Source organism: Bubalus kerabau, chromosome 8, assembly GCF_029407905.1.
Source record: "Bubalus kerabau isolate K-KA32 ecotype Philippines breed swamp buffalo chromosome 8, PCC_UOA_SB_1v2, whole genome shotgun sequence".
NCBI classification, from domain to species: domain Eukaryota; kingdom Metazoa; phylum Chordata; class Mammalia; order Artiodactyla; family Bovidae; genus Bubalus; species Bubalus kerabau.
The window spans coordinates 65,052,659-65,071,912 of record NC_073631.1 but is presented as its reverse complement, the minus strand read 5'-3'; the positions used below and the strand labels follow the sequence as shown (position 1 = coordinate 65,071,912).

At 39.3% G+C, this 19,254-nt stretch overlaps 1 protein-coding gene across 1 annotated transcript in view; it reads right to left on the bottom strand.

Moving 5' to 3' along the window:
- Nucleotides 1–19,013, bottom strand: part of TBX20 (T-box transcription factor 20) — a 48,439-nt gene extending 29,426 nt beyond the window's left edge. The window contains exons 1-5 of the mRNA XM_055590422.1: nt 18,446–19,013; nt 14,878–15,136; nt 13,700–13,864; nt 9,702–9,810; nt 5,940–6,098 (exon numbers count right to left, since the gene is read on the bottom strand). Coding sequence (XP_055446397.1) covers nt 5,940–6,098; nt 9,702–9,810; nt 13,700–13,864; nt 14,878–15,136; nt 18,446–18,572 — 819 coding nt within the window. The 5' untranslated portion in view covers nt 18,573–19,013. The remainder of the gene's footprint in view (nt 1–5,939; nt 6,099–9,701; nt 9,811–13,699; nt 13,865–14,877; nt 15,137–18,445) is intronic.
- Between the last annotated feature and the right edge of the window lie 241 nt (nt 19,014–19,254).

Here is a 19,254-nt window from a genome sequence, read left to right as displayed (position 1 = left end):
TTTGGGGGCCCTGAACTAACCACTACAGTCTTGAACAGGCTTTATGAAGTACTGATTAACAACAGAAGAACTGTGGGTTAAACTTTTTAATCAGCTCACTGTGGTATCACTAGACTCAATCTATCAGGGTGCCAACAATAAGTTCCCCAGAAATGTTTGTTGAACTTTGCTTCAAAAACAAGCAGTCAGAAATATGATTTCATGTTTACCAGTTATAGACTAAGTGAAATTCTTTTTAAGTTTATATAAAAAGCATTTCATTTTGTTTTGTATTTTCAGAAAAAGAAAATTTTAAATAGCAAAGTTTTAACATTCTAGTTAATCATACATTTTTAAAAGTTTAGGCACAGATTTTATCCCATAGATACTTAAATAAAAACCAGTAGTTAACAGAAATTCATTTTTGCAGATATAGTTTTACATCCCTTTATGAAATTTGGGAGAACTGAAAAAGTTATACATTTGAGAACTGACGAAAGAAAGGATCTGAGTTATATATAGTGATTTCAGTTGGACATCATTTTTGTAATATAAAATGCCTGCAGCTTGTAATGCCATTAAACAACATCACCCATGTCAAAGGTAAAACTAAAAGAAGGATCCCAAAATTGTCAATTACTGAACATAATATGTATAGAACCCACGTGAAACTACCGAAATGTCTTTATGATTCAACAACAAATTTTAAAAATGCAGCGTTTTTCATTTTGTGAGGAAAAACAATTAGCATGTAAGAACAGTAGTATGTGCTTAAGAAATCCTGCGGTTTCAAGTGTAGCTGCTGCTGCTAAGTCACTTCAGTCGTGTCCGACTCTGTGTGACCCCACAGACAGCAGCCCACCAGGCTCCCCCGTCCCTGGGGTTCTCCAGGCAAAAACACTGGGGTGGGTTGCCATTTCCTTCTCCGATGCAGGAAAGTGAAAAGTGTAGCTACATACATGCAAATCACGGACTAAAAGTGAAAAATGAAAGTGTCAGTCACTCAGTGTATCTGACTCTTTGTGACCCCATGGACTGTAACCCCCTAGGCTCCTCTGTCCATAGAGTCTTCCAGGCAAGAATACTGGAGTGTAAAACAAATAAACAAAAAAAGAATACTGGAGTGGGTTGCCATTCCCTTCTCCAGGGGATCTTCCAGACCAAGGGATCGAACCTGGGCCTCCTGCATTTCAGGCAGATACTTTACCACTTGAGCCACCAATGAAGCCCATTCCAGCAAAAATACACCCGTTTTTTTTTTTTTTTCTTTCATGTATTATCTTGAAAATATGGATCATAATGCATTTCCTAACCACAAAATTCACTTTTTCAACATCTCCTTTATCTATAGATAAGTGTATGCATAAATAGAGGGCAGATTTTTACACTGCCAGCTGCACCAAAGAGAAAGGGACTTTTTCCAATAGTTATTATTCCATGTGATATCACTGGACTCTGAGTAGAGCTGGGGTTCCCAACCACAAGGTGAAATTGGCCCTCAGAGACCATTTCTCCAATTGTCAGGAAAAGATCTGTCCAAAGGCATTTAAAAATGAAACCTGACCTACACTTCAACTCTACAGCAATGGCTTGCCTGCTCAAAAACAATGTATGACCTTTAAATCTTAAATTATAAAATAGTTTGTTGAGAGTGTAATGTATTTAGCTTTAAACTAATAATGTAAAGAAATTCAATCATTTCCTCACAAAAACCAGAGGAAAAAAATAGCAAAAAATAGGGGAAAAAGTACCTTTTTCACTTCTTACAAATAAAACTACAAGACACCATAAATGAGAAGCTTTTTCACAAATTCTATTGGAAACTTTGATTTGGCTTTTAATATATATGAAAGTAATGTCTATCCAAAGTTTAAAAGATATAAATATGATCTTAAGTGTGAAATTTTAAATCTTTTCTTTATTTTCTGTTATTTAGCCATGAAAGAAATTATTTTATACTGTACTTAGAAGGCAATGGCACCCCACTCCAGTCCTCTTGCCTGGGAAATCCCATGGGTGGAGGAGCCTGGTAGGCTGCTGTCCATGGGGTCGCGAAGAGTCGGACATGAGTGAGCGACTTCACTTTCACTTTTCACTTTCATGCATTGGAGAAGGAAATGGCAACCCACTCCAGTGTTCTTGCCTGGAGAATCCCAGGGACGGGGAGCCTGGTGGGCTGCCGTCTTTGGGGTCACACACAGTCGGACACGACTGAAGCGACTTAGCAGCAGCAGCAGCAGCACATATTTAATTTAATTCCTATATATTTATTTTATGTTTATTATAGGTAAATCAGTAGACAAGCATGATATAGCAATGTTTATTTCTATGCTTCTACCTTTAAAGCCATAACCCCTAGCACAATGCCAGTGTGTGTGGGCGGGGTGGGGTGGGGGCGGCAGGATGTACATATACATACACACACACACACACACACACACACACACACACATGTGCACGCATGCGGCATTGTGCTAGGTAGGGATTATGGCTTTAAAGGTAGAAGCATAGAAATAAACTCAGACCTGGCAGGATCTATTGAGAAAATCACTTCTGATTTTAGTCATTTTTATTGTGGGTTATTTAGCAATGAAATGATATACTAATCATATCACTCACTACACTTAATGATGCAGTGAAAGCTAGATAGGCACTGGTAAGTGGATTTTTGAGCCCACTTATAATCTTAACTAGAAATAAACATTTCTCAAGAGGAGTAACTGGTTTTGGGATATGTGGTTATTAGAATCTTAACCTATTTTAACTAAGTATTTTCAAATTCAGTTTCCCAGCCCTTACACTGTCAGTGGTCACTTTCTTAATCCTGCATTCTAGCATGATGCTTTCAAAAAGTAGGAATTAACACCCAAAAGGAATTATCCCACTTACCAGATTTGGGCTAGTGTATTAGCCCATTAGCCCATTAGCCCATTCTGAACCTCAGTTTCTTCATCCACAAAATGGATCTCATAGGGCCTTATTCAGGGGATTAGTATCCGAATTAAGTGATACATTACTAAAAATATAGAGAGGTTTTTTTTTTCTAAGTTAAAAGTAACATCCAAACCATGAACCTTTGGTGGATACTAGTTTAGGGGAAGGGGGTAGGAGTTATAAAGACATTTGTTGGTCTAACCTGAAATTTTTAATACGAACTCAGTTTTAAATGTGTTAAAAATATTGTGGTTACAGAATAATCTTATTGTCAGTCTGGACTTGTAGGAGTACTTACAAGTAAAGTATCATGATGCATACAACTTAGTTTCAAATGATTGAGAGAAGGGGGAAAGTAGATACCTAAACAGAGGTTGAGAAATGGAGCAGGGAAGGTAAAGCACACTGGAAAAATGTTAATTGTTGAATCTGAGTAGAGAGCACATGTGCTTCATTTTACTATTTGTTTAACTTTTGGATTTTGAAAATCTTCCAAATAAATGTTGATCGGGAGCAAAAGAATTCAATGAGATAATGTCACTAAAGCATACAGCTCCTATTAGAAACAGCTAATGCCAGCGGATATTCTGTCAATTTAGAATGATGACCATCTTGTTACCCTGACTGCTGTCAGTGTGAGGGGCTCCCTGCACATAGCAGGTAAGCAGTGAGCACATGCTGAAAAGAAAAGAAATTAACAGAAAGAACTAAAAACCTTTAAAAAGAATGTCTTGAATCCATCAGGGTCACAAGCTGAGAGGAGGTGAGGTTCTGCTTTCTTGGGGACACCAAGTACCTAAGCTTAGAGGTTAAGAACACTGACATTTAACACCTAACCACCTGGATTTAAATCTATGATGGAAGCAGCAAGGTCTCATTGGATAAGTTATTTAACTCCATGCCTCAATTCTTTTGGCTATGAAATGTAACATAAAAATACTGTTGTTACTATCTCAAGATATCATTGTGAGGATTAAATAAGACAATGTATGTTAAATGGTGCTTTGCACATGGTAAGTACCCAAATATTAGCTATTATTATAATCATGTAGATAATAGCCTCCTGTTCCATTTTCTGTGATATGAGAGGTCCTGCCAATATTTATTCAGGATTGCACTTTTGCCAGTTAGACCAAATCTCAGATGTTATACTTAAAATTCCCTTAATTTTGTTTTGTCCATAATTTTCACAGATAATTTTCATAAAAGCAAGGAAGTTTTCACATGACAAATTTTTGTTTCATTCTCAAACATCAACAGGATCTCTTGTATTTCCCTAATAGCTCAGATGGTAAAGCATCCACCAGCAATGCAAGAATCCTGGGTTTGATCCTTGGGTTGGGAAGATACCTTGGAGAAGGAAATGGCAACCCACTCCAGTATTCTTGCCTGGAGAATTCCATGGACAGAGGAGCCTGGTGGGCTACAGTCCATGCAGTTGCAAAGAGCTGGACACAACTGAGCAACTAACACACACACACACACACACACACACACACAATGTTATATGAGTCTTTCCCTGGCAGCTCAGCAGGTAAAGAATGTGCCTTCAGTGCAGGAGATGTGGGCTCAATCCCTGCATTGGGAAGCTCCTCTGGAGAAGGAAACGGCAAACCACTCCAGTATCCTTGCCTGGAAAATCCTTTGGACAGAGGAGCCTGGTGGGTTGCAGTCCATGGGGTTGCAAAGAGTTGGACACAACTGAGTGACTAATACTTTATTTTTTCAATGTTTATAGTATAAAAAGCTACTAATTCAGTTAGTGTAAGTTGAATGAATGTTTCAGGAATCTTTTCTGAACCTGTGATATCTATATTACATGGGTTCTCAAATAAATTGAAAATGGGATTGTTGATGTCAGTGTTCTAGATTCTAAGAAAAGTAGCATTAGTGTTTTAGGCCTCTGTGGGCTTCAGTCTATACCCAAATTTTTAGCTTGGGCATTCTCTGGAAGTTGCCACTCTTGGGTTATTTTAGGGATAATAAAAATGTTATAGTACTTTGCTTTCATTTAAAGATAAACAGTATGATAACATTCATACATTGATTTCATTATTTATACATTATTTCATTTTTTTAAATGCCATTAACTTTTAAAAATCCATATGGTGAGAAATCCTCTTTGGACATTCCAGAGACAGTCTAATAGTCACAACATGCCTTTTTTTGATAGAGTGCCTTAGAGTTTCCAAAGGCATATTTATGCACAGCATCCCATTTGACCTTTACAGGAATTCCCTAAGATGGTCCAGTTCTTAGTCTCAGTTTACAGGCAAAGAAAATGGCAGCCACAGTGATGAACTGAAGTCAACTCAAAGTCATATAGAAAGCCTTCAAATTTATGCTGACTATGAAAGAAAAATAAATAGGGAAGAATCTTAATAGCATCCAATCCTTAGCAACATTTTGATAATTATTTACCAACTTAGTCTAAGCCTTAGAAATGCATAAATTTTAAATATGATTTACAACAGAGTAGAAAATACAAAACTCAATATTATAAATTAGATATCTTGATGTTTACATAATACAGTTTATTATCTAAAGAGGTATTTAAAATCATTCTACTATAATTATCTTAGCCTAATTTCAGCTGAATAAGTCTCACAAAATATCTAACAAATCAATAGTTTGGGTAGTTGGCTAGACTGTGTGTGCTAATTTAGCAGAAAAACTGAACTTTAAAATTTTATGAAGTCGTGGGTATATGGTTATGTACATCATGAGGCCCTACCAAGAGGAGGTAAAGGAAACTGGTAAGAAGTCAGTTGGGGATAGGTTTTGGCAGGAGAATGGGCAGTAAACAGCTTGACTGGGAAAGTAAAGGTTCTAGGAAACACAGACCTTTAAAACACTGAGCTGCAGTCACTCAACATACTTGGAGGTCCCGGGGCTGATTCTCCATAGCTTTCTTCAAAGTAAACTTCTGTTTTGAGTACTGGGATGGCCCTTCTCTCCAAGCAGATAAAAGCATCTCCTAAAACCTCATCTTTTTTGGCAAAAAAAATTGTGAAGGGTACACTCACCAGTTGATTCTGGTAGGCAGTGACCGCTGTAAAAACTGTTTCTGGAAAGATGAATGTTCTGAATTCTTCAGACTTCAGATTGAGTAATGAGGCTGTGTGGTCTTTCTTCTTAATGATGTGCACCCGTGGCTGGTACTTATGCATTGAGTTCAAAATTATCTACAACAAAGAATGGAAAGTACAGTACTGAATTTTAGGTTTTTATATTGCTAAACAGGCCCAATTACAATGAGGCAAAGAAAGAATCATAAAATCTACAGTTTCAAATGTAGTTTTAAGATTAAAATCTACCCTCTCCATTCTCCAGGCAAGTAATTTGTACAGAATACTGCAGAGTCATCATTGTGAATCACATTTTACCAAAACAACTGCAAATAACACAGGTTGTTTCAAGTGTTCTTTCTAAAATTATAGAGGACAAAGTCATCTGGAGGATAGGTTTGTTTTGAAAAAAATAGTTTTTGTTTTTCAGTCTGGTTAGATCAAAAGCAGTATGTCTCTAAATTTTCTAAAGTAAGAAATTACATATTCAAGGAAGCCAGATTGTTACTTGGGACAGGGCGTTTGGGGGTTGGGGTGGGTGGTGGATGGTAGGGAAATAAAACTTAAAAGGCAGTGAGGTGTGAGATAGACTTTGGTTGGAAAACTGACTCGATACTTTCTCGCTCTTTTAATCTTGGGCCAAGTGATCTTACCTTTCTCACCCCATTTTCTTAAATCCAAAAGCATTTAAGTTTTAAACTCACAGGAGTTGTGGTGAGAATCAGATGATGTAACTCTTGTAAATCACATAGCAAATAGGAAGTGCTCAGTAAATATAACTGTATCATCATCATCATCATCATGTCTGATAGCTTCACTGATTCCAACTTCCAGTTACAAACTAAATAGAAATGATAATGACACTGTCTTCCATTCTATAGCTAATAAAAGTTGCCCGATACTTAGAAACATACCCTTGTTTACAAAGGAACTATTTTTCATGTATCATTGAAATAAAATACAATTGCCATTATGAAATTTGAGCAACAAATTTACTTTCAGATATTAAAGATTTTCTACATCTCCCCCAACGCCACACCTAGACAGCTACCTAAGTATACAAAATTGAGTATGTTTTTCTTGGGATAACAGGGCTCACATTGTACGCCCTTCACCCCAGGAGCCTAGCAGAGAGCATGGCTCTCAGAGGAGGTGTTTGATACATGCTGTGGCAGGACCAGGGCCAACAGCATGCAGTATTGTCGCTCTCTTGTTTCCTTGGCTAACTTGGGTGTGTGGGTGAATGTTAATGCTGGTTGACTTTAGGGGAGTTAAATACTAGTCACTGTGAGATAACTGATACAGAATCAATCTGTTTCTGTCCTGAGATATACACCATCAAAGTTACAGGGCATTGACTGGCATTAAATTCTGAACATGCCATCTTTTTATGATCCCAAATTTGAATAGGAATTACTAAAGCAAACAAGAGCTTAAAATGAATCAAAATAAACTTTAAAAACTTATCTGGATTCCAGGGGCTGGCAAACCAATCAAAACAGCATCAGTGAGTTTAGTGGGCCCCTTGTTTCTGCTCTCTCTCAATATTGAGGCTGATAGGGTCGGGACAGAGAAGAGGCCCCTTCAGGATCCCCACCACTCTCCACTGCACCCCAGGTTCCAGAATTCACGTACATCCCCCTATGGGACCCCTCCTGGTAGACACAGGTCCGCTTCACTGATGGATGATTAAATATTGGTTATTGACTAGTTTTCTGATTTGAGTTCTAACTGAACAAAGTTATACAATTTCATAAACCAGCAAAAAAAAAAAAAAAACTTATCTCTTTGTATAATGCATTTATTCCAAGGAATTGAAGATATCTGTGCTCAGTCCTAAAATTGGAATAAACTTGAAGTGACAAAGCCAAACATTTGCCTCCTGAAACTGGTATAAGAAAAACCTGAGCATTCAGTACATGTTCTACTAAGAAGACAAGAGTTTTCAAATCACATACGCACACACATATATACACACTGGAAAAAGCCCTAAGCTTTAAATAAGGTCCCCTCTTCCTTATTTATGCCAGCCCTAGGTTAATTTCCTTTACTAAAGGGTATTGACTCTGACAGACTCAGGTATCTGACAGACTCAGACCCGAGACTGAGTCTCAGACCCCAGGGCTTCTTGAACCTCTGCTCAGGCTTTCGTGGATTTAAGAAACATTGATAGAAATGTAGACTTTATTTCATTGGAGAAATAAATTCCTGGAAATAAGAAATTTTCATATTATAAAACCAAAAATGTATCTGTAAAGGGGGGTTTCTTCAGGGCTGATTCAGAGAACTTGTCTAAACAACACAAGATCTAAAAAATTTCCTTGTAGTTTTCAGAACATACTGTTTCTGCTGAAAAAGAGTTATATTAAATAATAAAATTTTAAAGCTAAAATGGATATTAGCAATCATCTAAGATCTAGGCAAACAATTTGTCACGGTCTGATCTTGGCATAATCAGACCAGAACCCAGAGCTCCTGAAGTATGGCTTAGTGCTATTCCTCTCCATGAAACTGATGCTGAAAGGAAAACACACCAATTCTGGACAACTGAGTTGTAGGTTAACCTAGTTACTCTGACTTGGTCAGGATAAACAAGGTCTCCTGTGGGCATATGGATGGTGGCAGTGCCTGAAGTGATTTACTTGGTTTTACGTTCAATCCAATTTTTTGAAACCATGTCTAGAGCTCTCTAATTTATTATCTATGTATATGTAACCATTTTTTTTGAAAAGTTTTGAGACTCTTCTTCTAAATTGCATGGATCCAATAAAAATTAAAACCTTAAGTAACAAGAGCCTTAATAAAAGGGATAAGAGAGAGAATAATTATATCAGAATATCTAAGCCAAGGAGAGAAATTATGAAAATACCAACTTGCTTTCTGGCAAACAGGGCAAAGAAAAAAAAAGAAACAGTATTCTCTTCATCAAAAAGAAGCATGCATGTCTGTCTGAAGTTTCCTTAGCATAAAATCTAAAACACTTTTTAAAATGTGAATCTTTACTTAAGTGCATGAAATAACATCACAGATAGTTCCTTAAAAAGCATTCTTAGCAATTGTGTAAAAGTCTGTGTCAATGGCTGTTCTATTAAATGTTGATAGGCGCTCAGAATTCCAGTTTCTCTTTTCTCCACATTTGATGAATTCCTTATTGATACATAAAATCAAATTGTTTTGTTTTTAACTGCAAGACTTATCTGTGTTCTAATACTCATAAGATTCACTACAGAAGAGATATGTAATAAGTGAACAGCACTTTTCCAAATTTATTTGTACGTAAAACCCTTTGGTCCCATTGTATCTCACAAGAATGTATTCTGCAGAACACACTTTGGGAAACGGCCATAGGAGGTCTCAGCCGCATTCCCTTTATGCTGTGTTATCTATCACTGATAGAAATTAAATATTTAATCCAAGAATGGGCTGTAGTAACCTCCAAAATGCACATTCCCTTTGTTTAGTTGGCACAGGTGGTAAAGCATTTGCAGAAGTGGGATTCTACAGTGCCAAAGGTCCCTGACCCTCTTACATAGAAATGGCATACAGCATCTCTGTATGTATCAGGGTTCCCCAAAGAACACAAGAATGTTCTCACAGAATGACTCAGAGCTGGAAGGTTGGAGGGGAAAAGGGAGAAAAGGAAGAGACTTCAACAGAGAAATTTTCACGTGGCTTCTCCATGCTACCCCAGGGAATCCGCGTAGTCCCAGCACTACTTACATGGCCATGTTGATCCAGTTCATTGTTTGTGAGTTTCACCTTTTCAAAAGACACCATCTGTTTGAGTAGCTGCTCGCCAGTAAAAGGAGAGTCTGGATGTACATACAACCTAAGAAAATTATGACAGAATTTTATTGAGACATTTTAAAAAAATCTCACTGTGGGTTTTAAAATATCCTGATTCTAAAGGAACACAAAAATCTCATATAAATGGTGAATTTTTATTTGCCTCATTTAATCTCTAATAATACAGCAATGCCAAAATGATGCTAAAACATACAAATGTGTTTCTTTGTGTACCAATGATTTTAAAGGGGTAATACTTAATACATTTTCTATTATTGATTTTCAAGGGATAATACTTAATACATTTTGTATTATTTACTGAGCAAGTTGTTTTTTTAAAGGTGGGTTTTTTTTCCATCTAATTAATCAACTACTGGTCTGCTTCTGTCAAATATAAAATTCAATTGTAGATATTTTCAAAGAAAAGTCTAGGTTATAGTAATTGCATAATGAGCTCCTAGTATAAACATTGCTAAAAAGCAGTGAAGACAAATAATTTAAAAGAGGAAACAATTCTAGAGAATCTATCCATTTAAACTCGAAGGTGGCTCAGTTTAAAGTTTGTTTTCTTTATAAGCATGACAGTGCTTAATGCAGTGACCCGGGGAACTTTTAATAGATCACATAGTCTATTTGCTTCTCCTGGTACCTTAATATTACTTCTTTCATCATTACCTAGTTAAGTGCTCGCTAATGAGAGTGAAAACAAGCTGGGTAAGCTTCAAATTATTTAGTGTATTTATCTGTAAATAGCCTAAGCACTCCCCCCTCCCCCCCAAAAAGCTTTGATGGGGGAAAAATGTACTTATCAGGTATTTGTCATTTATTGATCAGCTGCTATGTTTTTGGCTAGCTTTTACCTACTGACAGTTAAATGCAAGTCATTTGCTTTACCTGCAAAGCTTTAAACTAAGTACGACTCTTTGTAAATCACAATCCTAATATCCACTTAACATAAGCTTTTCTGAAGTCATGGGAGATTATAGAACTAATAACAGGGGAAGGAAATGTCCTTGATTTAATGGGATAAATTCCTTTATCCATGCCACAGGTTATTTATATTTATATTTTGTATAGAATCTTTGTAACTACCATTAAACATACATATTACGGAGGGAACAAAGGAAAGGAAAAAAGTTAAAAAAAAAAAAAAAAAAAAAACCTTTCCTAACAATATTCGTGTAAAGAATAAGAAGTCTATGCCATGGTTTGTCACACAGAGGACTAACAATAGAAGAATTGGAATCACAGGCTTCATCACAAAGCCCACCAGAATCTAAGCACAAAACAGGCCAACAGTTCTAAAGATTCTTACCAAACCCATACAAGAACTTTAAAGGTTTTAGGTATTTGTCTGCCTGAATAATTTTTTAAAGGAGTGCTCCTAATTGCCTTTCAGTTGAAGTATTCTTCAATGACACAACCATAATATTAAATAGCTTTTCAAATATCACCCTTCCAAGGCTATTACTCTATATATACAGAAGGCAGGAGGAGAAGGAGACGACAGAGGACGAGATGGTTGGATGGCATCACCGACTCAATGGACATGAGTTTGAGCAAGCTCTAGAAGATGATGAAGGACAGGGAAGCCTGGTGTGCTGCAGTCCATAGGGTCACAAAGAGCCAGACAGGACTGAGGGCCTGAGCAACAACAACCACATCCTACCCACTCCTCCAAAAAGGACTAAAAGTATTTAGTCCTAAAAGTTGGTGAGATGGTCCCTTTTTATGTATCAATTTAACACATATAAGATTAATAAATATTAATTTATTTAAATATCAACTTTTTTAAAAAAGCAAATGCCCTATGAAATTTATTTCATAAATTTATTTATGAAAATAAAACATTATTTAGGTTATATACAATGTCTTGCCCATTACTATGATCAAATGATACTGTCAAGCATCATTTCTTCTGATTAGAAACAACTGACTGATGAATTTTAGGCTAAAATAAAGTCTTTCAAAGAGCTAGAATTGCAAGGAATTTCTACCATAAGTACAAAAATGATCACCTCCCAAATTCTTTACCTTTCCCATATGTAGCTAGAAATCATAGCACTGTCTTTTAATAGCAATAAAAAATAGTTGCTTGTATAATCTAGAATATTTCTATCCTATAAGGCACAAACATTTTAATCTAATATCAATATAAATAAACTGAACTAGGATGAACGAAAAAGCATACAGGAAGCCCCGCTTCTCTCAAGTCTCATGGGACTTAAAATTCCAGCAATAGCTTAAACATGCTTCAGTTAAGATAGTGTATTGGTACATGCTTTCTTTTTCCAGCCAGAACAGATTAGTAACATAAACAAGGCATGTCATATTCCCAACTGGCCTAAACCAGTTCCCCATACCTTTAGATAGGAGGAAAATGTATGCTAAATAAGAGTGATTAACTTCTTAGAGGAAAGACTTAGAGAAAAAAAAGAAAAGGGGTGGGAGAGGCTGCTTGTAAAAATGGTTAGGAATCTGCTAAATTACTCAGCTCTCTGTCTCCTTTCTTCCTCTCTCTCTTTCCCCTTTAAAAAAAAAAATTGTAAATATTGGAAAGAAGCTCTAGATTAGTGTGAACTGGCTAGTTAATAGGAAATAGTAGAGAACACTAGTTATATTTATTTAAATATCTATTGTAAATTTGTCATTTACAGTCACTCAAAATGAGTGTCATTAAAAATTTTTTTAGTCCCGATTGTTATTTAATATATCGATTTGGAAAGGCTGGGATCCTTCCTAGTCTCTTGTGGGAATGGAAAACTCAGAGAGGCTCCTTTTAATCTCATCTCTAGTGTATTTAACAGACTGTAAGCTTAATAATGTGATCGACTACTAAGTAAGCTTAATATTCCATTTGAACTGTATGTGTAAATTATCTGTGTTGATTCTGTGCCTTGACTGAAGACTCCAAACTATATACTTAGAAAGAACCATACTTTGAACCATAACATCAAAGTCCCTAAACCCATACATTTAAATAAATTCTTAGCCTTGATATGAACTGCCTATCAATTATAAAAATTACATAGTCATAAAACAACTTTAAAGCTGTAAGTTTTGGTTTTAGAGCCCTAAATGTATAATCAGCTATGTAAATGTGAAGTGTAAAATGTAAAGATTCATTGTTTGTATTAAAGAGTGCCTGTTAGATTTCTGTTCTTCAGCTAGTCATAGTCACATAAAGTAAAAGTACAATTTTCTTCCCTTCAGAATGCTCATTTGGGCAAAGCAGCAGCAATAAAGGTTTGCATGTGATTTGTTAAACAGGGTTCTGCTGGAAAAATATCACCAATGACTAGCACAAAAATGGACATGTTTTGTTTGGGTCATTACCTAACATATTAATTGAATAATTTTTCAGTAAAAGTATATTAACCTGATGTTGAATTACATTTATCCACTAATTATGGAGAGGGGGGAAAAAGAGTTTGTTTTTCATACTTAAACATCTCTGAGCCTTTTACTAGTCAAAAAAACCCCACATTTACCAAAATGATGTTTACTATGTGAAGTTATAACCACACTATAACAAATACCTACTAAAAGCTACGAATGTACTAAAATGCACACTTTTAAAAAGAAGTTTAGGGCAGTCACTTCATCAGTAGGTTTATTCTGTTGGGTGTTAGCCAAATAGAAATGAGGGGTGTTATATGAAATGGGTCTAGATTTCTAACAAATATTCCAATTGAAATTTAAGAAAAACTTTGAAATGAATTATGAAGAAAGATAAAAATTAAAAGCAGTGTTCTGAGTACAAACTCTGCCTTTCTCAGAGACTAATCCATATTTTGTATAGTTAATCCTGGAGTGCCTGGGCTTGGAACGCTTTCTTACCAGAACTCACGGCTTTAAAAACAGACCTGCTGAAAATTCAAACAGCAGGGGCAGGAGACATTTTGCTTGGCTGAAAATCTGGAGACACAAACCTGGCTGGCAGTGGAGGGTCCGCTTTGCCAGCCACCAGCCAGGAGGACCGGTGGTAGGCATAGCGGTACCTCTTGTTGTCCACAGGGACGATGTCCATCAGGACTATGTACTTGGCCTCAGAATCCACACCGGAAAAGGACACACGGATGGTAGGAAACATCCTCCTGACACAGTGAGACAAAGAGAATCACCAGAATTAGAGAGGAAGAGAGGTCCCTTCCCTCTCTACCCAGCCCCCAAACTCTTTGTTTCCTGCAAAGCCACAGAGATGCAAATACAGAGACTGACCTTCTCCCAAGCCTAGATAATCTTAAGTGTCATCTCTACAGGAGTCCTCATTAATACCTAAAGGTCTGCAATTAGGGAAAATCCTGTGCTATATCATCAAGCCCATTAGGCTCTGAAGCGAAGTCTCCAGAGCAGAGAGAGTCCTGTAACCTCCTTATGTTGCAGGGAGAAAACTCACCCCTGTCTTAGTAGAAAGCCAGGGCGGAGTTCTCAGGTTGGTTTTCTTTTTGGGAGACTCTGAGAGGGTGCATCCCAGAGACCTGAGAGCTGGAGCAGTTGGGCGCCAAGGGGCCACCGATCCCTAACCCTTAGCCCCAGTCCCAGGAACTGCCTTCCTGCCTTCCCTGAATCAGCCCCGACTTCGACTTCGGCGTCTAGGGGCCCCCCACCAGAGCTCCTTCCTACCAGGAGTGTGGTCATTTCAAATTTCATTCCATCTCCCTGATTTTAATATTAGTTTTTAATGGGAGCTTCTGCAAATAAAAGGAAGATAAAAAGGTGACAAAAAGGAAGCCACCTGCCTCCCTCACAACATGGAGCAGCCCACCTTGCACCGCAGCAGGCACAAGTCGAGAGTTCCTGCTTCCCTCCAGATGCAAACTCAGCACCCAAAAGACACAACAGGCTGCAGGGAGGAAGAGAGCCCAGTCTCTTGCCCTTAGGGTGGGGGTAGGGCTTCCTATAGCCAGATCCCAAGAAAGCAAATGCCTGGACATCTGTCTCAGTAGGTCTTACCAAAAGCAAGTCAATGGAAGGAAACCCTCTTTGAGCAAAGCTTCCTCTTCAAGCTCAGTACTGGCAGTTTCACCCAGCTCCTGGAGACTCCCTATGCCATACAGGGCACCGTTCCCTCCTCCCCACTCCTCCAACCACAAGGCCCTCCTGCTACCTGCCAGACTTGGTGATGATCATCTCCGTGCCTAACTCATGGAATTTGTCCCAGAGCTCCTTGGTCTCCAGGCTGCAGGCAATTTTGGCCATTTCCTCGCTGGGGATGATGGGGGTGGTGGGGATCAGTGGCTCAGTGCACAGAGAGGAGGAGGAGGGGCTGCTGCTGCCTGCACCGCTGCCACCGAACTCCCCGTGAGCATCTAGGCTGGTCAGCTCTCCCAGGGGCTGAGCGCAGGAAGACTTCTCAACAAATTGTTCTGCAGGCAAAAAGAATTGAGAATGACAGCTAATCCTGTCAATCAGAGATATAAGAAGGACAGCAGCACAACTAAAATAGGTACCTAGATTTGACTTTGGAAAGTTATGCTCAGGATCTCCAGGAGGGCAGTGAAGACCATTCACTATACAAACCAAGCCTGAGAGTCCTGTGGAGTGGCATGGCTCCTGCTTGCTTGCTTGCTGAACCAAATGAATGAGTTCTAGGACCAGTTCTTGTTACCATTATTTGAAACCCACTTTGGAGAAGAAAAAATGTGAGGAGTACAATGATCATAAAGAATTAAAAACAAATATTCCTGTTGTTATCCCTCCACATTCTTCTCAGTTTGTGGGTCCTGGTACCAGTTCTTCCTCTCTGACAAAGAGGAGACACTTTTTCCACGGAGATCAAAGCAGCAAAAATATCAGCTCCTTCCTCACTTTGAGAGGAACCTCCCTTCCCTCCTGAAGCCCTTTCCCCATAAGAGAAAATGAAAAGGGGGTGTGGTTTGCTGTGGTGTTGGGAATGTGTTTTTTAAAAAAAATTAAGTCACTTCACTTCTTTGCCCAGTTCTCAGTTTCCCAGACTTTCAAATGTTAGATTGGAACATTTTTATAATTTCCCTCCCAGTCTGAGAGATCTTATGAAAGACTAATATATTGCTTGTTAAATCACGGGAGTACGCTCTCCGATTTTTTGGACTTGGCTTGAAACAATTACTTGAGGGACAATGTGTGTATTTTCTCTCTCTCAAAAAATGTTCTGTGAGGAAAAGAACCCCAAACCCAGACTAGCGGAGTGTTAAAGTAGGAAGAACAGTTTTCCATCAACCATCAGGCTGGAATACCACTGCCTATGAACCAAACATTCTCCTCCACAGCTGATAAGGGCCTAGGACTACACCAGTCACTTTGATGGAATACAGGAGGAGTTTTGTAATTGGCCCAATTATCTTGCGTCCCTTAAAAAAGAAACTACTTGAATCGACAATGTGAAACTGAACTCCAAAACAACTCTGTTCTAAGTGCCTTCAAGGAATTGAAACAAGTTCTAAGTACACACACACACACACACATATAATGTTTTATTTCTCTTTGACTTGGGGCAGGCAAGCAAGAGGTAGAGAATTTTAACCTTCTCTTACAATAATAATCCAACTCACGGAAAAAATTTTAAATAGGAATAATCAAATTAATGATCATATCCTTGTTTTCAAATTCAAAGAGAACCATGCGATCACAAAATTATATTTTCTACTAATATTTTCAGAAACACATTCACATAACATCTTTATAGAGAATTAATAAGTAGCCTTAAAATTTTTCTGACAATTGAAAAAGGCAAATTCCCTAAGCTCCAAACTAACCAGTGTGTCAGGGTTGGGAAATGGAAGAAAAAAAAAATACAGAAATGTTCTAACACAATATTTTATGTCAGTTATATCTCAATTTTAAAAAATTTAATGACTTAGTTGTCTGAGGCGGTTCTTTTGAATAGACCTAATGTGTTTGAATGAGCAGTCATGAGACACCTCTGACTCTCACCCTACAGTTTCTTTAGCATCTGGCTGGTGTTGCATTCTCTCTTAACAGGTATTTCACGTGCTGGAGTCCTTGGATTATAGTCAGTTAATAGTGCTCTGTTGAACTGGCCCTTGAAAGGGACTAAGATGCCTTCAGGTTCTTTCAGAACCTGTCTCAAAAGCCCCAGGGCAGGAAGGATGCTCATTTTACAGACTGGAATGAAGTGGGGGTGCTTTGAACTGTGAATGGTTTTATAGTTTAGAATTCAGAGGAAGGTGTTTTTTTTTCCCCCTCAGGAAAGTAGAGAAGGAAGCAATGTTGAAATGACAGGAGAGCTGAGGCTAACATGTTTCCCAGTCTACTGTACATCTGTCAGGAATTTTAACCTGAAATTCTCTTTTCCTGCTAGCTACCAAACAGTAATGGGGGCATTTATTTATAAAGAATTTGGAGGCCTCCTAAATAGGAGTGGATAATGTTGGGAAGGGCCACAAAGTTAACTTTGAAATTGGTGGTGAATTTTTTTCTACACAGTTGGAATTTATCTGATTGGTTATTTCCATTTCTTTGGCAGGTTTACATTTACACAGGAGGTTAGATGGGAAGAACCAGCGAAAGGGAGTGAAAACCATGGAGGAGAGACTTTGACATGTTTTCTGCAGATCTTCCCATTTCCTTTGCCTTGGTTCTAAGTTTCTGCAGGGATTGTAGCTCTCTCTTCTCTCTGCTGAGGCCCCTTATTTTTCTTCTCTAACATTTCATCTTCCATATTATTGCTGTGTTTCAAGGTGTGAGATGTTAAAATGTTGAGAAAGGACAGGGAGAAGAAAAAAATTGAATTTAAAAAGTTAAAAAAAATTAGCCTAAGTTTACTTGATGCTTTTCACTGTTTTAGGGCAACCAGATGATCAGGATGTGAACTAATTATTACCCAGGGACCCAGAAGGTGATGATGAGAACACTTCTTTCTCCCAGTTGTGAAGGGACTTGAAACACATCTCCAGCAGTTTCTTTCTCACACTATTCACTCGTGCTAAAGGGAGTATAGTCACTTTTCTCCCTTTTCTCTGAGCATAGTGTCTTCTATAAATGGTAAAGGTTGTTAAATAAACAGTATAGCTAAAAGTTGAAGAATCTGGGAAATGGTTACTGGCTAATGTTTTTGCCAACCTCCACTGAAAGTGACAGCAGCTATGAAATGTCTTACTCATCTATCTGGAGCTTCTCTGAAGAAAAGGCTTCGTTACGGTAGAAGTGGCTTATTCTACAGCACCTGACAGGGGTCTTAAGGAGCTGACTTTGTGTAATCTATTCAAGTCAGGGGAAAACAAACGTGTTTCTTGTGAAGTGACAGTCTCCTTGGTTGCAAATGCACAAGCAGGTGTTAGATGCATCATAAATTCTGTCGAGTCTTAAAAAGGGGCTTTTATCATTATTCATCTCTAAATCTTTTATCTCAAAAATGTTACAGACACACACCCCGGATGTTCGACTTGACAAAAGGATTCTAGACAAATCGTAAGGAAAGCGACATATGAGGTATGAAACTGGTTGCATATAACAACACTGTGAAGCCCCCAAAGAATCTGTGTCTTAAAAGGAAAAAAAAAAAATTTCCCACCCGCAACGTACAGTCTATGGCCCGCGGGTCAGAGCTGCCGCGCGAGCCGGAAAAGGTGGCCACCCTCAAGAGCGTCATGCAGCTAGGGGACAGAAGGACAAACAAATGTGCAGCTCCCCCCGCCATGCCTGCCCATCCCCGACAGTCTAGCAGCCCGACTTACCCAGTGGTTTGATGGTGTTCTCCGTAGCTTCCTTCTCTTTAGAGCCGCCGCTAGACATCAGCGCGGCGATGGAGAAGGCGTTGGCCCTGGAAGAAAGCTGGGGCTTGGGCGATGCCGTGAACTCCATGGCCCCCAGTGTGCGGTCCTGGCCAGGGACCGGGCCTGCCGAACTGCTGTCCAGCTTCCCCCAAAGAGACAAAGACCGAAACACAGCGCAAAGTTTCCAAGTGCAGCCAGAGGGGAGCCAGGGACTCTAGATGAGTCAGCCCCAACCTCCCAAGAGCTCCACACCGGTGTCTCCTTTCCCCCACCGCAAGAGTCTTTAGCCGCTGAGACTTCCAACTAGCCAGAGAGTACCAACTGCGGGCTCAACCGGGTGTGCAAGTACCGGGACGCTCCGCAGGGGCACAAGCTGCGCCGCCGGAAGCTGGAGACTAGCATGAGCTGCGCAAAGCCCAGAGGTCCTGCAGCACCCGCTCCACGTCTTTCGTCCCTCCCCACTCTGGGGACAGTCGGAGCGGCTCAGAGTCGCTGAAAGGGGGCGGATGCCTGGGAGCCTGAGCGTAACCGTGCGAGCGCGGCGGGGCGCGGAGGACACTGCGCCCTGGAACTAGAAGCCCTGCGCCTTAATTTGCTGGCAGCGGCGATCCCGGCGGTCCGCAGCCAGTCAGCGCTGCCACACGTCACCGCTTCCTGATTCCGCCGCCAGGGGCGGGGCCGCGGGCCGGGTGGGGAGGGTGCGCCCGGGGCGCGGTGCCCGTGTGGCCTCACTCACAGCCCGGTGGAACCTGGCATCCGTTCGGGGAATG